Source organism: Triturus cristatus, chromosome 5_2, assembly GCF_964204655.1.
Source record: "Triturus cristatus chromosome 5_2, aTriCri1.1, whole genome shotgun sequence".
NCBI lineage: Eukaryota > Metazoa > Chordata > Amphibia > Caudata > Salamandridae > Triturus > Triturus cristatus.
Window position 1 is genome coordinate 959,920,573 of NC_140588.1, and position 17,308 is coordinate 959,937,880.

At 43.0% G+C, this 17,308-nt stretch overlaps 1 protein-coding gene across 2 annotated transcripts in view; it reads right to left on the bottom strand.

Annotated features, from left to right (window-relative positions):
• LOC146829470 (synaptotagmin-like protein 2) overlaps window positions 1-17,308 on the bottom strand; it is a 704,022-nt gene that overhangs the window by 67,806 nt on the left and 618,908 nt on the right. For both annotated transcript variants that reach the window (XM_085608155.1, XM_085608153.1), the window contains exons 15-16: window positions 5,038-5,137; window positions 3,873-4,078 (exon numbers count right to left, since the gene is read on the bottom strand). In XM_085608155.1, coding sequence (XP_085464281.1) covers window positions 3,873-4,078; window positions 5,038-5,137 — 306 coding nt within the window. The remainder of the gene's footprint in view (window positions 1-3,872; window positions 4,079-5,037; window positions 5,138-17,308) is intronic.

The window sequence follows — 17,308 nt, forward strand, 5'->3', positions numbered from 1 at the left end:
TACATTTGATGGAAGTAGTGGAGTTTACCTTAAAACATTTTTTTATACCTTTTTATGGCTTGAACACCATCAATTTTGTCTTGTGTGTGTTAACTAATGAACCTTTATTGTGGCTAAACTAACCAGACTTTTCAAGTATAATCTGTAGTGCCAGGAGATTTATAGACACCAAAAGGATGCAATTGGTAAACAAGAGTTTCAAAGGGTTTTTGCCTCTCATAGCGGGGGCTTCAATAACACAGAACTCAACAGCTTAAATCACCTTATTCATATATAAAGAAATTAGCAAGAGAGTCAACGAATAGTCCTGCCAAGCTCTGCTGCTGACCTGAAAGGGTATGGAGGATTCCTCAGCAGGGCCCCATCAAATCCTGGCAAAACTACCCTCATGAAGCCTACTCTTCATATGTAGATCACTCAGTAGGATTCCCTGCTAGAGTAAGGAAGACCACAAAGGATCCCTCGGAAAATTGTGGAAGGCGCAGCGAAGATGAACAAATACCACATAGATTTGCACTATCCTTAGCACAACATATTTTGATAATACAAGGGAAAATCTAAAAGACTATCTATAGTGCTAATTTCTTTTATGAAAGCTTGCTTGACAATGGGACAGAATCCCATTCTCCTCCACCAAATTCTCAAGTCTACACAACAGTGTGCATGCAGACATTTTTGGATGCTGTCAAGAAGGGTAATAGGTAAATCTTTTGCCACATTACTTCTGTCACCTTTCTGAAAAAAGAGGAACAATGTCAGCACCTAGCCAAGCATATTTCCACCCAGCTCTTGTTGTGCTCACTACAGTTTTATATAAATGTCTTGAAGCTCTGATAGTTATGGATCCCCTTGATCTCTTTTTCCTGAACTGGCTTGGACAAGAGTGGGGCTATATGTTGCTTTGCTTTCTGTTGGCTCAGTTTTGTCCCAGGGTCTCCAGCCAGGTGTCAACATTCCTACCAATCTTATGCTTCAGCTGATATAAAAAGGGCCAGGATTTTTCCTCTGCAAAATTTGAAATTTGGTTGGGATCAGATTAATGAAGCTTATTCCCACTTCCTGCATTCTTGTTTTACTGTCTCAAACTTGTATCTTTACTGTTAGACCAGTTGTTTAAAGTTAGGATAGAATAACATGTTTCTGCTTGTGCAGAAAACTGAGGGTCATGTTTCCTGGCCACCTGAAGGATCACGTCTCTGAAGTTAAAGATGTAGGTGATAATAACTCTAGGTAGAGCACCCGTGTGGGGCATAGACAAACCACAGGATGTAGCTCTATGACGGTAAGTTGGCTGTTTCAGGGATGGAGCTCGCTGACTATGCTGTCATCATCATCATCATCTTCAATATCCAAGTGTGCCCCTCAAGTTTATTATGTTTTCTTTATGTTGCCAGTCTATTTTTCATGTGAAGTGGTACATTCTTGTAAAGGAGCCTGTGATACTGTAATTTTAGTTGTCCATCTCAATCAGTCTTATTGGTTCCAGATCTGTTTTGTTTAGTTGAATTAGATTGAGTATTGGGGGTTAAAGTCCTCTTGCTCTATCTGATCTGTAAAGGATATACTAAAGAAATTTGATGATGGTGAACCTCTATCAAAGATGTTTCTGGATCTTATGGGGAGCATTATAAATCAAACCAGTCTCTTTTCTTGGTACAGTTTATCCTAGTCTTTAAGAACCTGATGTAAAGCATTTTTTCCATTCGATTTTGGAGGTGGCACTTGTTATGTTCATCTCTGCTAGGCGCCTCTTTATTCGGCATATCTGGAACCACAGTATCGTTTACATATGAAGATGCAAGTGACATCAGTGTCACCATGTATTTACAAGGGATGAATTCCTCACTACAGTCCATGACAATATAATGCATGATTTTGTGAGGGAAGGAAGTATTGAATAACCTTGAATTTAGTGGCAAAGAATCAGCTACATTTTTCTCATATTTCTTTTCTGGTTCAGAAAGTAAAGGATAGTTTTTCAGCCAGCTTCCAGCTAATTTAATTGGAGACCAGAAAACAGCTGGTTAAGCTTGAAAAATATTATTTTCACATTACATTCTTGCTGCATATAGGTGTTCTTGATTAGACTTGGAATGGTTGAGATGTCACAGCTGTCCAGACATTCCGAGTAGTTTGTTTCATCATTCAACTGCTTAATCTACCACGGACCAGGTCTGTAATCCCTCAGTAGCACAGCGTCATTCACAATTTCAAACAGAAGATAATTTAATGTATTACTAGCATAATTTACAGCATGTTCACCAAGAAAACATTGAAGATATGTTGCAAATTTGGTGGCAAGGTCATTGAGGTTTATTTCGCTCACGCCTCAAACCTACGTTTTCTGGTTCTTAGGTTGTTCCACATTGCAAGTTCTTCACAATGACATTCAGAAGGAAATTGGATAATGATCAGACCAGTCTACGATGATCATGCTCTTTGGAAGGATGGAAGTATATTTTGCAGGGATTAGGTCCATAGTGGCCCCTTTGATCAGTATGACTTTCAAATAGTGCTGAATAAAGCCATTACCAATTGTGGTAAGAAGTCAATAAAGGTGTCATTTGTATTCTTGAAATGAGGTTGAATTCTCTAACATAGATGTGGTTATTAGAAATGTATGAGATAAGAAAGGAGTAGTTCAGATGGAGGTTTTTGGAAGCTGGGTGCATAATCAGCGCAGAGCATGAGAAAATATATTTAGCAAAGGAGGGGGCGTCAGGCTGGGGTGAGTAAAAAGCTGCCGGCTCAGAAACATCGGAAGGAGGAGTACAAGGAAGAGGCTCTTCAGAAATATAGCATGATGCTTGTCAGAAATGGCATGTCACAGCTATGCGAGGAGTCTTTATATATTGAATATCCTTTTTCTATATGATGCAGTAAAACAAAAACAAGCCTATTAGAAACCATTTTTTCACTTTTGTGCAGTCCTTCATTATTCTGACTGTCTTGCCTTTTATTTTAATGCCTTTCTGCAAGACCTCCCCATTATTTACTACTCCATGGAACAGAGCCAGAGTATTTGAGAGGTTTTAGCCTGAAGTAGGCCTTTGCTACATGATTAGCTATATAGAAGCAATTTCTAATTAAAATCTCTATTAGCTGCACACACAAGGGTAACATACAGCTGTTTACAAATCTAAAAACCAAAATTATCCACAATTTAATTGACAGAATCATAAAACACATGCATGGAAAAATAAGCAAACTGAAAAAATTACTATTAATCCTAGAAGTCAGTTTTGCATGCATACATTTTGACTGCCTCTGTGGATTTTCAGCATCTGTAAGAGACATCTAGAAGAGTGGATGTGGGCATATGTCTAGAGAGTGTCAGAAAGAGTGCAGAAAAGGAATGTAACTGAGCTGACTTTACGGGCTTTCATAAACCTTAGCAATGCTTTTCTCACACATCAAACTTGACATGATGATTTTTCACAATGTCATGATGACAAATGATATTAGGTTAAGAACTCCTTAACTCCTAAAATGACATATATTCTTTAGTGATAAATATTTTTCTTTTAATTGTGGGGGAGGGGGCACTCTCAGAGCCACTTCTGTACCTCCTCATGCCCTCCCAACTCCTTTACCTGAAAGTTTTCCTCTCCTTTGCATTCTCAGCCACAATCTCCTTATGGCTGACTAGTCCCCTGTCCACTATCTAAAGTAGGAAATGTTCTTTGTGTTAATGATCCACATTTCGGAGTGAGCTAGAATACCTTCTGCTTTCAAGTTCAGGTGGCAGAAGGTTCACTGCACTGCCTGCTGTGTGCCTAGAAGCTTATAATTTAATCTCCAAAAGAACAAGAATGTCACAAAGAACTTCAAATTGCGGAGAAGGGCAGAACTTGGTGAAGAAGTCTGCTTACCAGAACCAAGTCCCAATCGGATGCCCCCCAGAAAATGGTTGGTCAGTTTTTCATGGTCCCATATGGTCAGTTCAACACAGGCGTCCTTCAGATCCTCCGTATGGAACCCGTCATAAACGATGGTGTGGTTAAAAACCGGGTTGGGGTCTTTCTTTATGACTCGAGTCTTCTGATAACTCTTCTTACTCGTGTCGGGAAGCACATAACTGAAAAATAGAAAAAACACAAAACTGATGTCCGCGCTGACAATGCAGAAAATAACCAAGTTGTATGAATACTTCCATATAGGTTACCTTTTGTAATAGTAACTGTCTCCGTCATTGGTTATTTGATCTTTTTGTGAATGCATTTGAACTTCATCTAATATTATAATGCATAATTCAGAGGAACAGAGAATATTATACAGTTGCCGGGTAGCTGTGTTGTAGTTTGCAAGGAATTACTATGCAAAAACTGGATATGTTACATTGAACACTAATAATTTGAAAAACCAATCATTTGATAATGAGATATCAAATGACTATGAATGGCCAATTCATCTACAGGTAGGCAATACAGTCCTCATAGAATACACACATAGCTTAATTTAATAACGTTTTTGAGTAACAAGTGGTATATTTCTTGGTTTCTTAGATGAGCCAGAGAATTAAAAGTGCCTCCTACACTTAGAAAGACATTCTTCAGTTCCAGGTACATCAAGAATAAACAAGAGTAAAATGTAAGTACCAACAACTGATGTCTTGATAGCTCAGAGTAAACCTAGACCGAAAAGAACCTAACAGCCTTCCGTTCTTCTGAGCTTTGATAACCTTCCTTTGGTAACTTGGTTTTCAGTATCGGAGGTGAATCTTGGGTCATCTCTCCATGTTACACGCTTACCTTGAAGACCACTTTCTGATGGCTGCTTTTTCCCTAAGATCATAGCGCAGATGGGCATTACATCTACTTACCACTTTTGCACAAATACCTATTTGTACTTTTTTACTCCTGCACTCTAAAGTAAGAAGAGAAAACTGTCTTTAATGGAAGAGCACAGTGTCTGCATTTGCAAGAAATTACTTGCATTATGGCATATTTGCACTTGTGGTCAATTGTGCTTCAATATAGGCATAAACAAGTGCAGTGCTTAATTTTGTGCCTAAGGCTTGTTATTGCAAGAACATACCATTTTACAAAAGAGTCAACACCTGATGGCCGAAGCTGAGGCAAATCTTTTGTATCCTTCACCCAGATATGAACTTCTCCAGAAGAAGGATTCTTTGGACCTGTGAAATGAAAGAGTTGCAGATTTTAGAATTTAAAGTAGGTGTTTTAAAGTGTTTTTCAGTTTTGGACACAACACTATTAGGACAATCTACAGGATGTACGCGATCGGGTTTGAAGCTGAAAAACTGGTGGTGACGCTAGAAGTGGTGGCAAACTGTTTTCTCGGGGAGCGGCAAGGAGACAAAGTGCGAGGTGGGGGCAGTGACAGAGGAGGATGCAATCACGGCTTATATCCATGCGAAATAGGACACTACCGAGCTGCAAGATTCTCCCAACAAAACAGACTGTAGAATTATGCCTTCTTAATAGCCCCCACCAAACACAAAACTATGAGTCAACCATGGGAAGCCTCATATCCAAAGTGGACAAACAGGATGGACAAGAACCATCGTTCAGGGGAATCCTAGCACTAGCCTAAGATTAAGAACTGCATTACAATACAAATAGATATTATGACACTAGACATTACTCTGATTAGGGCAGATCTTAGAAAAATGCCCAGCCATACAGAAGTGGTGGAAAAAACGACAGTAGAACATGCCTCAGACATAAAAAAAACATGGAGAAATAATCAAGGGGCATATGTATCAACATCACCATTTGCGATTCTCAAATAGTGATTTTTAAAGAATCGCTATTTGAGAATTGCAAAACGGGATGTATTTAAAAAAATCGCAAACTTTTTGCGATTTCTTAAAATTCCTTAATTGCGATTAGCAAATTGCGAAATCGCAATTAAGGAATACCTGCCCATTCATTTCTATGGGCCAGGAGACCCATAGGAATGAATGGGAAGTAATTCTCAAATAGCGAATTCGCAATTTGCTAATCGCTATTTGAGAATAATTTCAAAGGTGCAAGGGTGTCATGATGACACCCTGATGCACCCCTGAAAGGAGCATGTGTGTGCATATGGCGCACATACATGCCCTAAGGGCATGTATGAGCGTCACGTGGCACTTTGCAAAATTAAAAATAGTGCATTTTGAAAGGAAATCGCAAATTACCACCAACTGGAAGTTGGTGGTAATTTGCGATTTCTTAAGGATAATTCGCACAACTTGGGTGCTTTTTACATATCATTTCAGAAATCGCAATTTGCGATTTCTTAAATGCTTACGCAAAATTAAGAAATCGCTAAATTAGCAATTCCTTAATTTTGCGATGGGATTCTGCCTAATACATCCCGTTTTGCGAATGTTTAATCGCAAACGCAGCGTTTGCGATTAAAAATTTGCTTGATACATATGCCCCCAAATGACTGAGACAACAACTAGGACTAACAGCAATTGAGGAAGAGGCAGTGGGCAACTTGCGGGGGGTTCAGAGCAGGTAGATGGATCCTTAGTTTAATTTTTTGTAGAGTCCCTCGACATGGACACGATCCATCTGCAGGGATGGTCAAAATTCTTCTCTGCAGAAAGAGCCCACAGGACACCAATGTTTTTACTAAACCTGGGGGGGAGGGGGTAGACCTAGAGCAATAACAGCCAACATCTTCCCCTGTCAGGACAAAGATGGCATACTGTAAGCAGCAATAGAGTAAAAGCCCCTTACAATATGAAAACACACAGATCCGGATATTCCCGGCTTCACACAAGCAGTTCAGGCACAACACAACTAAAAACAAGAAATGTAATACACATGATGCTGTACCCCGCTAAGTAGAGAGGCATGGCGGAGGAAAGCTTGGTATTTCACAGCAATGGATGAGGCCCAAGAGGGAAGGTGCACAGTCAATGAATTAGGAAAAGGCTTGTCGAAATAGTGGAAGGATCCCGTAAGATCCCTAAAGGAAGGTTCAGAGATTTCGGACTCTGAGAAATCCAAATTGGTGGCTGGAAGGTTAGGGGATCTGCATGTAATTGAGGGTTCTTTCTTGAACGCTAACACTGAACATGCATAAGTGCATAGCTGGTCAACTAACACGCTATGGTACATGAGTGACAAGTCTGCCAGAGGAAGGAGAGGTGAGTCAATTTGGCTGAAAAAAGCCATAGTGGGGCAGGCACAAGGAAGGTGATCACTAACAGGTATAACTTCCCTAATTAAGAGAAGGAAAAGTATACGGGCCAGGCTAAAACTAGTAGCACCAAGTCCACCAGAGGAGAGGGCAGCAACTAGATGATAATATAAAGAGTCTTATCCAACAATCAAAAACTTAATTGCTATTGTATAGGTGAAGGCCATGGCCTGAAGATGCAAGGTGGGGGAAAGTTGGAATAGTTCACAATTATATGTTACCTGCAAAGACAAAAGAGGCATCAAAATGACTGAAAAGGGGACCTATTAGGCACACTCCCGCTGTGCAGGTCACAACAGTGAACAGTAAAAGCTGTAAAAAAAAGGCACTTTCTATGACATGCATGACCTGGTACGTCAATGGCCTAGGTAATAAGATAAAGCATGGGTTGTTTCAAAGGGTACTGTCCACTCAGAAGGCTGATAAAGTGTACCTCCAGGTGACACATTTGAAACTTAAACAATTCCAGTTCATTGGGAGTGGGAAATACAGGCAATTTCTCCACTCAGGATACACCATCAGGTCTAGGAGAGTTGCCATACTAGTTACAAAATCAATCAATCTCCACCCAGACCGAATAAGAGGGATAGTGTGGAACAATGTGTAGCTTTGAAGTGCCCAGGGAGGGGCAGAGACTACTCTTAGCCAATTGTTTACATGACTCCGGGCTTCCAAGGCAATGCACTACAGACGTTAGGAGCAACGTTGTAATAATTTCTGGATGAACTGACATTAGTAAGTGGAATATTTATCTTATTTATGGACCCAGGTGCGGACAAAGCCAATTCAAAACACCATCTGGGTTAGACACATTATATAGGGTGGGTTCACACAAGTATTGGGAATCATTGACATATAGAGGGACCTCCATGGAACTGAGCAGTGCTTTACTTATTAATTTGGGGCTTACAATTGTTAATCGGGGATAGACTACTCCTTCACAACACTTGATACTACTAACAGATTCACAGATTTCAAATGCACTGCCAGGGGAATCTTAGATCACTACCCCCTGGTGACGAAGTTGCACTCATTATCTTAGAAATTATTTGCAGACCCGGGTCTAGAATCGTGGCAGACCTGAAAGTAACAGATGATCTCTTACAAGCAACAGAAAATTACTTCACTGACACCGTACACTTTGGGAGGCCTAAAAGGCTATCATAAGGGGCTACCTAATCATCGGGGAGGTGGGAGACTATAGGGAATAAAAGTAAAAACATCGACAGGTTAGTATGTATAGATTTTCTATGCCTAACTCTACATATATGTTTTGTGATACATATCATCACAATATGTAGAGGTGGAGTTAAGAATAGTACATCTATACTTCCCTTTATCCACTTAGCTTTCGATATTTTGGTCCTTAATATATTGGCTACAATATTAAGGCATCACAATATTCCCTACTCAATACTCAATATTTCAGACTACAACTGATAAACGTGGATTAAGTGTCAGCCATCAGAATCAGCTTCCTTCTACGCTCTACTTTTCATTTAAGATCTCTGCCGCTCTGCTTTCTATGGGCTCCCCCTTCTTGCTTGTTTCCTATATGCCATTACGTCTTCCACAAGTGCACTTTTTTCAACATTCAACATTGATACATTTTAATTGAATCACCTTTCCTCACTTTTTCATATGGAAATATGCTTTTTTGGATACATTTTTTAACTCCTAATCAGTTTTTCCTTATTGTTGCATTTTTCTTATCAAATACTTGCCTTACCTGATAATCTTGTTTTACAACTTTTAAAAATTATTTGCTTGGTTTATTTGCAACACACGTCTGGCATCAATCATTATTTAAGATGGAAGAGGCTCCACCAGCACTGTGTCCACCACAATTTGAGTAAACTAAATAGGGAGATTATTCCGCTGGAGCTGTGCAGCTAAAAATGTCTATTTTGGCGAATTCTTAATTGTGTCCCAGTGCTAAAGTAAGCTGCGGATGCCCAAATATACTAGGTTTTAACCAAGAATAATCTGGAGAGATAGTGGTCATCATACACAAAGATAGCTTCTTCTGTATTACAGGCTGGAGAATAGGGGAACTGAAAAATTCTTTTGAACATTGCAGCTGCTGCCAACAATTCAGGAGCCCTGGAGCAAGCTTAAATTAAAACTCATAGCCAGCCAAGAGGGAGAGGCAGAAAGGACTTAACCACAGTGGTTCGAGTTGAAAGGACCAGAGATGGGAAAATGAGGTCAAATTTGTGGTGAAAACAACTCCTATCCAAGGATTTGACTTACTCAAAATATTTTCAGACAGCATCTGCAATAAAGATGTGTCCATAAATACAGGGCCAGAATCTTTCGCCAAATATGCCAGTCAGCATAACTGCTCTGCTTTAAATTCTATCGGTCTGTGTCTAGGCAAGAGAGATCTCCAGAGTCCTCCCTGAAGCAGGACCTGCCCTCCACGTTGACCTGTTCTTTGTGATTGTGCCCTACTTGCACCAGAACAGTCAGCTAACCAATTATAGTTGAATGCATAAAAGCTTATTTTTTTGTATATCAACCTCCTGGCTAATCTGAGATATACCTAACTCCGTTCCATTCGTACATTTACTTATAGCAGAAGCCGCTTCTTTCTCTACAGTACTACAGTTTTGGGGACAGGAACTTTTTACTTTTTATAAACAGATTTTATGGATTTCTTAGATGAAATACAATAACAAGATGAAACATTCTTCCCATTCAGTACCACACCTCCCCACCCACCCCCAAGTCCCCAACAAATCACGAAGGATCATGGCCCGGCGAGGACGCGGTCTCCGGCGCAGTTGCCAAACCACAATATTTCCACCATTTACCCCAAATTTTATAAAACTTTTAAGGACATCCTCTTGCAATGCAAGTCAGCTCCTCCTGCTTGGCACACCAATCCATGCCAGATCTCCACTCCGCCAACCCCGGGAACTGTTACAATTTCCACTTGTGTTCTATGTCTTTCTTAGCAACCAGTGTTGCTAGACCAACCAGCATCAGATCACCTCTTGCACCCCCAAACTCATCTATGAGACCTAGAAGCGTGTCTTTTGGCGTCAGTTCAATGGGATTATCTAGGATGCTAATCAGGGATCGGCAAGTCTGACTCACGATCACGGGGTACTGCCACACCACATGAAAGAAATGAGTCACTGGGAAGGAGCATTGAGTAAAGTTGGACTCAGAAAAATGCCTGCGTGCAAGAGCCTTTTTGGCGACATGTAGCTTAAGTGCATGTGAATACCTGGGGGGGCCATGCACGGCCCCTGCCATTCCATGTCTTCCAGGTCACCCACTCTAGGGGACTAAACACGGGCAGCTAAGTTAAGTGTGACTGATACTGCCCAAGCACTGTAGTTGCATGTGGAACTCAGTGTGAGAAAGTCTAAAGTGGGTTTGGAGGTCATTAAATGAGTATATGTGGGAGCCCCGCCTTATGTCGCCCAGGACTGTGATCACAATCAGATCCCAAAGTCAGAACCTCTCCAGCGTGTTTTATGTTCCAGCCAACAGCCCCTCCAGAGGAAAGTCTGTTGGGCTAATTTCTTATTCCACCCTGTAAATCTGTTAGGGGCCCACCACACCAGAAAGACCGTTCTGGTGATCTCCAGGATACAGAGGGGAATTGGCCTGGTGCATAACACCACCCACCCCAAGGCGCGCTACTTCTAGTTGGTAAATGCAAAAACAACAATTGATGGACAGAATGCAGAACAATGTCATACATTCACCCCAGTACAGAGATCTGGGCCTAAATCCATCGTTTTTTTGCTCACCATGCCATTCCAGTTTGAACCCAGCCATATGCAAATCAGTCTTGACCCTGTGCCTCATGGGAACAGTCCAGCCCGAACTGCCAAGCCAGGTCCTCCCTGGACTGGAAACAAGCATCCTAGGACCGGTTTCGGGGTTTCACCCCTCTTCAGCCAGGATAGCTTGATTTCAGTGGCATGGAGAGCACGGGACTCACGTCTGAGGATACCCGTCCCACTTGGGGTGACAAATGCAAAAACAACAATTGATGGACAGAATGCAGAACAATGTCATACATTCACCCCAGTACAGAGATCTGGGCCTAAATCCATCGTTTTTTTGCTCACCATGCCATTCCAGTTTGAACCCAGCCATATGCAAATCAGTCTTGACCCTGTGCCTCATGGGAACAGTCCAGCCCGAACTGCCAAGCCAGGTCCTCCCTGGACTGGAAACAAGCATCCTAGGACCGGTTTCGGGGTTTCACCCCTCTTCAGCCAGGATAGCTTGATTTCAGTGGCATGGAGAGCACGGGACTCACGTCTGAGCATACCCGTCCCACTTGGGGTGACAAATGCAAAAACAACAATTGATGGACAGAATGCAGAACAATGTCATACATTCACCCCAGTACAGAGATCTGGGCCTAAATCCATCGTTTTTTTGCTCACCATGCCATTCCAGTTTGAACCCAGCCATATGCAAATCAGTCTTGACCCTGTGCCTCATGGGAACAGTCCAGCCCGAACTGCCAAGCCAGGTCCTCCCTGGACTGGAAACAAGCATCCTAGGACCGGTTTCGGGGTTTCACCCCTCTTCAGCCAGGATAGCTTGATTTCAGTGGCATGGAGAGCACGGGACTCACGTCTGAGCATACCCGTCCCACTTGGGGTGACAAATGCAAAAACAACAATTGATGGACAGAATGCAGAACAATGTCATACATTCACCCCAGTACAGAGACACTTCTAGTTGGTAGGCTGGGTCACCCCAGCTCCCTGTCAGCAATAACTAGGAGTTGGGATGCCCAGTAATACAGCTGGATGTCCACTACTCCCAGGCCTCCATTGAAACTGAACGGCGACATTTAGCGAACGCTATATGTGGGAGCCTACCATCTAAAAAAAGACGTTCTGTAGAGCATAGAGGAAGCAAAGAAGAATCATAATTTTTTTGAGTGCAACCTGACCCAGAGCTGTCTTCGCACCAAATTTAGCTAACATCTACATGGACTGCGTTGAACAGACGTATGCCTTGGCCACAACCAATATGTACCGCTCCAACTGCGCCATGTCTGATCGATTATTGCATGTAATGTCATTTTGATATCTCACCTATTCTTTGGTAAATTTAGCTTTTAAGTTAAGCCCCCTGGACGTATCACACATCTTAAATGCCTTAAACTGCCTGGTAATCGCACCCGAGGCCTTTGTCACCAAGCCCTCTTTAGCTTACTGATTTACATGCTAGGATTAAGATTCCTCTGCCCCTCCTCCATTATGGTAGACGCTCACTTTTGCTTTCACCTAATCCTCCAGTAATACTACGTGTTAACAGTGCGCACAAATCTACACACTGCTAACTGCACTAACTTTTCGCATCGTATAAGGTGTTTCTTTTATGTTTACTGCAATATGTCATCTCCCCGCTGGTTTCGGGCCCACTGATAGATTACAGATAACCAGATAACATCGTCTGGCAACAATCGCTAGTGATGCCTTGACGTACGGTTTTGGCGGGCAATACAGCAGCATCTACAAAATCCCGCAGCGAGTGCCGGCCCCTTGTCATTCAACAAGTGGAGACGGACTCGGGCGGTTTCTCTTTCCTCATGCGTAGCGGCTGCACGCGTTATTGGGTCTTTGTATCCAGTTTGTCTGATTACCAAGACGGTAAGAGTGCAGCTCATTTAACAGTTGGGACACTGCTGCCTACATGTTTTTTGGCTTCATATCCCTAATTAATTGCCCCATATTTTCAGATACACAGACTGATGTGTTGGAGCGGATGTAGAGGACAATTTGGATGTTTTGTTTACCCCCGCTTGTCGGAGTGGGAGTATCATCGTACTAGGCATTAATTGCCGCAACCCCGGGAAAGGGTCCTTAATATTGTCAATTGATTCAACCACCTCGTTCATCTATTAAATAGACGCCTTTGATTCTATTTCCCCCTTTTGAGACCCTCGTGAACCATCACGATTGGCCTTGCTATTCGTTGCAATTGCCCCCTCTGTCAGCTCATTCCCCTCACAGGGGTAAGTTGTCTTTACCACCAGTTTCCTTTCCTTCAACATTAGCATATTAGTCAATACTTATGGTTGTTTTTCCTTTTCTCCTTCCTTGCCCGCCATTGTGTGCAGGGCCCGGCTGGGTCCCTTGTGAGTACCCTTCTTACACATTCACCTCCTTGTGGTGCACAGATGTCACTCTGACAGAGGTTGTTTCCGCGCAGGTACAGCCTTTTTCCTTGACCCGTTCATATGGCCTTGTAGATGTTTTGGCCCCCACAATGATGCAATAATTTTTTCCATTGTTTTTTTAGATGTCCCTATAATATTAGGTCCTAAAGAGACCTCTTACTGCAAAGGGCGTCAAAACACCGTCGACATAACTGAAAGTGAACCAATCACCAGCCCCTATGATTAAATAAGGAAGCTGTGTTCATTGTACATTGTTCTTGATGGTCGACTGTTCTATTGTTGGAAACCAATTGTCTATTTCAAAACATGTCACTATTTTAATAGGTTTCTTGTTCACTGGGGACACTTTGCACTGTTTTTTGTACCAACATTTGAAGGTCATATATATAAATAACCGTTGCAATTACCAAACATTGAGTGGAATATGGTTCTATTCTCCTTTGGACATCCATCTAACCTCCTGTTTCACTGCCATTGCGCTCTCTTTCATGTATTATTAACTACATTATCCACAGGAATGATTATTTCTCCGAGTAACTGGACAGAAACCCTTCTCCACAAGCTCTTTTGGAGTCAAAAGGCCATGGCATAAATTGAACATAATGGAATTTGGCAGCTACATCTTGCTTAATTGCCCCCAGCTGCATCCTAATGTAGAGTCCCGGTGATGTGGATATGAAGGCATGGACCTATTCGGCCGTCAAGTTCATACCTTTCTACCAGGTCAAGGACAGGAGTAGGCCCTCTACTCCTTGGTTCAATTAAATGCTAATCACTGAGAAAAGGCGTTGCAAGGTGCTTGAGTAATCCTGGCCAAAATTCTACAACACTGGGGCAAAGTTACTTTACATGAATGCACTCAAAGTTTATCCTAAACTGATAAGAACAACCAGAGCAGAGTTCTTTTCAACTACAATTTCAAACAGCAGGAACCCTTCCAAGGAAATTTATTCCATTGTTTTTTTTTTTTTTATAAATATTTTTATTGGCATTTTTGGTACCTAACCACACACAGAATAAAACATCCTAACAGACAGGTCAGTATCGAGCACCATCCCCACCTCGTCCAAATCTATTCCATTGTTAATAGTCTAACAACAACTGCAATGACTAAGCTGGTGGAGGAATCGAATGACTCACCGTAATAAAATTGTAGATTTCCTAGTGGAAATGATTTATGCTATTTACGCCCAGTTTTCAGCCTACAGCTACTGCTGTTGATGAGCCCAGTCCTGAACGACCAGAGGAAGCTCTGCCATGGTCAGTTTGTAATGAACTGCCCCTTCTGGACCTGCCCTCTTTTTTCACTCTATGCACCACGGTAAAATCCGGATTACAAGATGATGCCCTTGCACAGGACACAATCCTAAAATTGCAGTAGGCTGTTTTTCCCGCTTTCTTGAGATAGCCAATCTTACACTATCCTCGGCCATGGTTCCCCAGGCATGGAAGCAGGCAAAAGTAATTCCCCTCCTGAAAAAGTCCTCCCTCAACCCTAACAGCCTTAGTAACTACTGCTATATTTCCCTGCTGTCTTTATTAGCCAAGGGGATAGAAAAACACATTAACAAATTCCTGGAGGAGTTTTTAGAAGCCAATTGCATTTTAGACACCTCCCAAAATGCCTTCAGGTCCCACCAAGTCACAGAATCTGATCACCTGTCAGTGCCAGAGATGCTTCATAGAGTGGTGGATGAAGGCAGGTCTGCGGCCCTCATTCTCTTAGATTTAAGCGTCACCTTTGACACTGTCTCACATAAGGTGCTCTTACAATGCCTTTACAATATAGGCATACAGGGTACAGAGCTGTCCTGATTTGAATCCTTCCATAGCCATCGTTCGTTCCAGGTCTCCACGCGCCCGTCTCTTCCAGATGTGTGGAACATGCGGTAGGGGCAATGTGTGGTGCAAGCTGCAGTGGCCTGCTGACGGGAGCACTGGCACTTAGTTTTTTGGAAAATTAAGCACTGCTTAAACCTAATATTGGCCTATTTGAACCGCGCATTCGTCAGATGATTATCCAATCTCTCATTCTATCTTGGCTAGACTACTGCAACATCCACTATCTAGGTTACAAGAAATCGATCCTAAAGAGGTTATAGTGGGTCCAATACACGGCAGCCAAATTGCTGTTTTATAACTATGTTATGCTCCGCTTCGTGGCTTCTTTGCTAGCTCCATTGGCTGCTGTTTGAGAGCCAATTTCAATTCAAAGCCCTTAGTATGGCACATAGGATTATGAATGCTCCAGGTGCTCCCAACATGTCTGAACTAATTCAACCTTATCGTCCTAAAAGAGCACTCCGCTCAGCCGAGCTAAATTTGGCGGCAACTCCAAGGTTCTATAGGTTTGGAGCCGGTGGCTGCTCCTTTCGAGTTTTAGCTCCAACCCTATGGAAAAGGTTGCCTTTCTAGCTAAGATATCTCCGGAATCATCTTGATTTCAGGAAAAAGCTAAAAACCTGGCTTTTCACCTATTGGGAGGTCCTCATCCCCCTTTTCTGCTCCCTTGGGGCCATATGTAGGTAAATAATTTTTACCGATTCTTAAATACCGAATTTTACCGAATCGGTATTTAAGAATCGGTAAGTTATATGTAGGTCAACAATCTGTAAACATTACCGATTCGGTAAAATTCGGTAAACATGAATCGGAATTTACCGAATCGGTAAATACCGAAGTGGTATTTTCCGAATCGGTAAATACCGAATCGGTAAATACCGAATCGGTAGTTCAAAAACACATGACTTGAATCAGCCAATCCTGTGCTACCTAAACCCCACCCAACCAGGGAGTGGCCACACCCAGGCAGGTGCACACAATCAGCAGACTCTGGAGAGGCTGGGAGTGCTGAGGAGAGGAAGAGAGCAACTGCCTGATTCAGCCCTGGAGACTGCAAGAATGGCCAGCCAGGACACAGAGAGGGAAGGAGGGGAGAGGAAGCGAAAGCTGAAATTCAGCCAAAAGGAGCTGCAAGTACTGGTGGAGGAGGTCGTGATGCAGCACCAGAAACTTTTTGGAAAACTGTCACAGCAACTGCCTGAGTCAGAAAAACGAAAGATCTGGCTTGGAATCCAGGCACAGGTGAATGCCATGGGAGTGACCCCCCGGGACATCGATGTCCTGAAGAAGCGGTGGTACGACATCCGTATCATCACGAAGAGGAAGGTGGCAGAATTAAAAAAAGAGGCCAGCCAGACAGGAGGTGGACGCAACAGGGCACCAGCCCTGACAGAACTGGAGGAGCTAGTGGAGACAACGATTGAGCCAGAAAGCATCGTGGGGATTGGGGACGCTCACAGCTCCGCCAGAGGCACCTCCAAACAAGGTAAGACGCTTGCACAGCAATGTGCCCCCCCCTACCCCTATCCCAACTCCCCAAATGTGCTATGAGAATCCCACTCCAGTACAGGTATTAGTGCATGCCTGCAATGCATCATGGGAGATGTAGTCCCTGAAAGCCCAAACATGATACGATTAGCACAGAATAACAGGGCATGTGACACACAGTAGCGAGAAGCAGGCAGAGGACATTGAGATACTGTACAGAAAATGTATTGTCATGTCATCAAGACAATGCTTCAGGTACACTTAGCTGCTGTCGCTTTTCTGTCCACAGGCACTACTGCGCACAGAACTGGCCATGACAAGGGAGAGAGGGCACACCACAAACCCAGCACAGAGAAGGCCACCACCAGTACCGCCCAGGGAACGGCACCACAGGCAGTTACACCACCCCAGCCAGCATCGCCGCTCCTGCCAGCATCCCCAGTCCTGCAGGTGTCACCACCATCTTCCCCACCTGCATTGCACAGGTTGAGGAGGCGTCCTGCAGCCAGGTGGATGTGACCGACTCATCGTCCGAAGACTCGAGGGGGCCGGAAACGTCCACTGTACCCCAGGATGTAACCCATGCCAGTGTGCCTTCCGACTCTGAGGGACTGAGGGAGAACACACAGTTGGCAGACGGCGCCGCAGGGC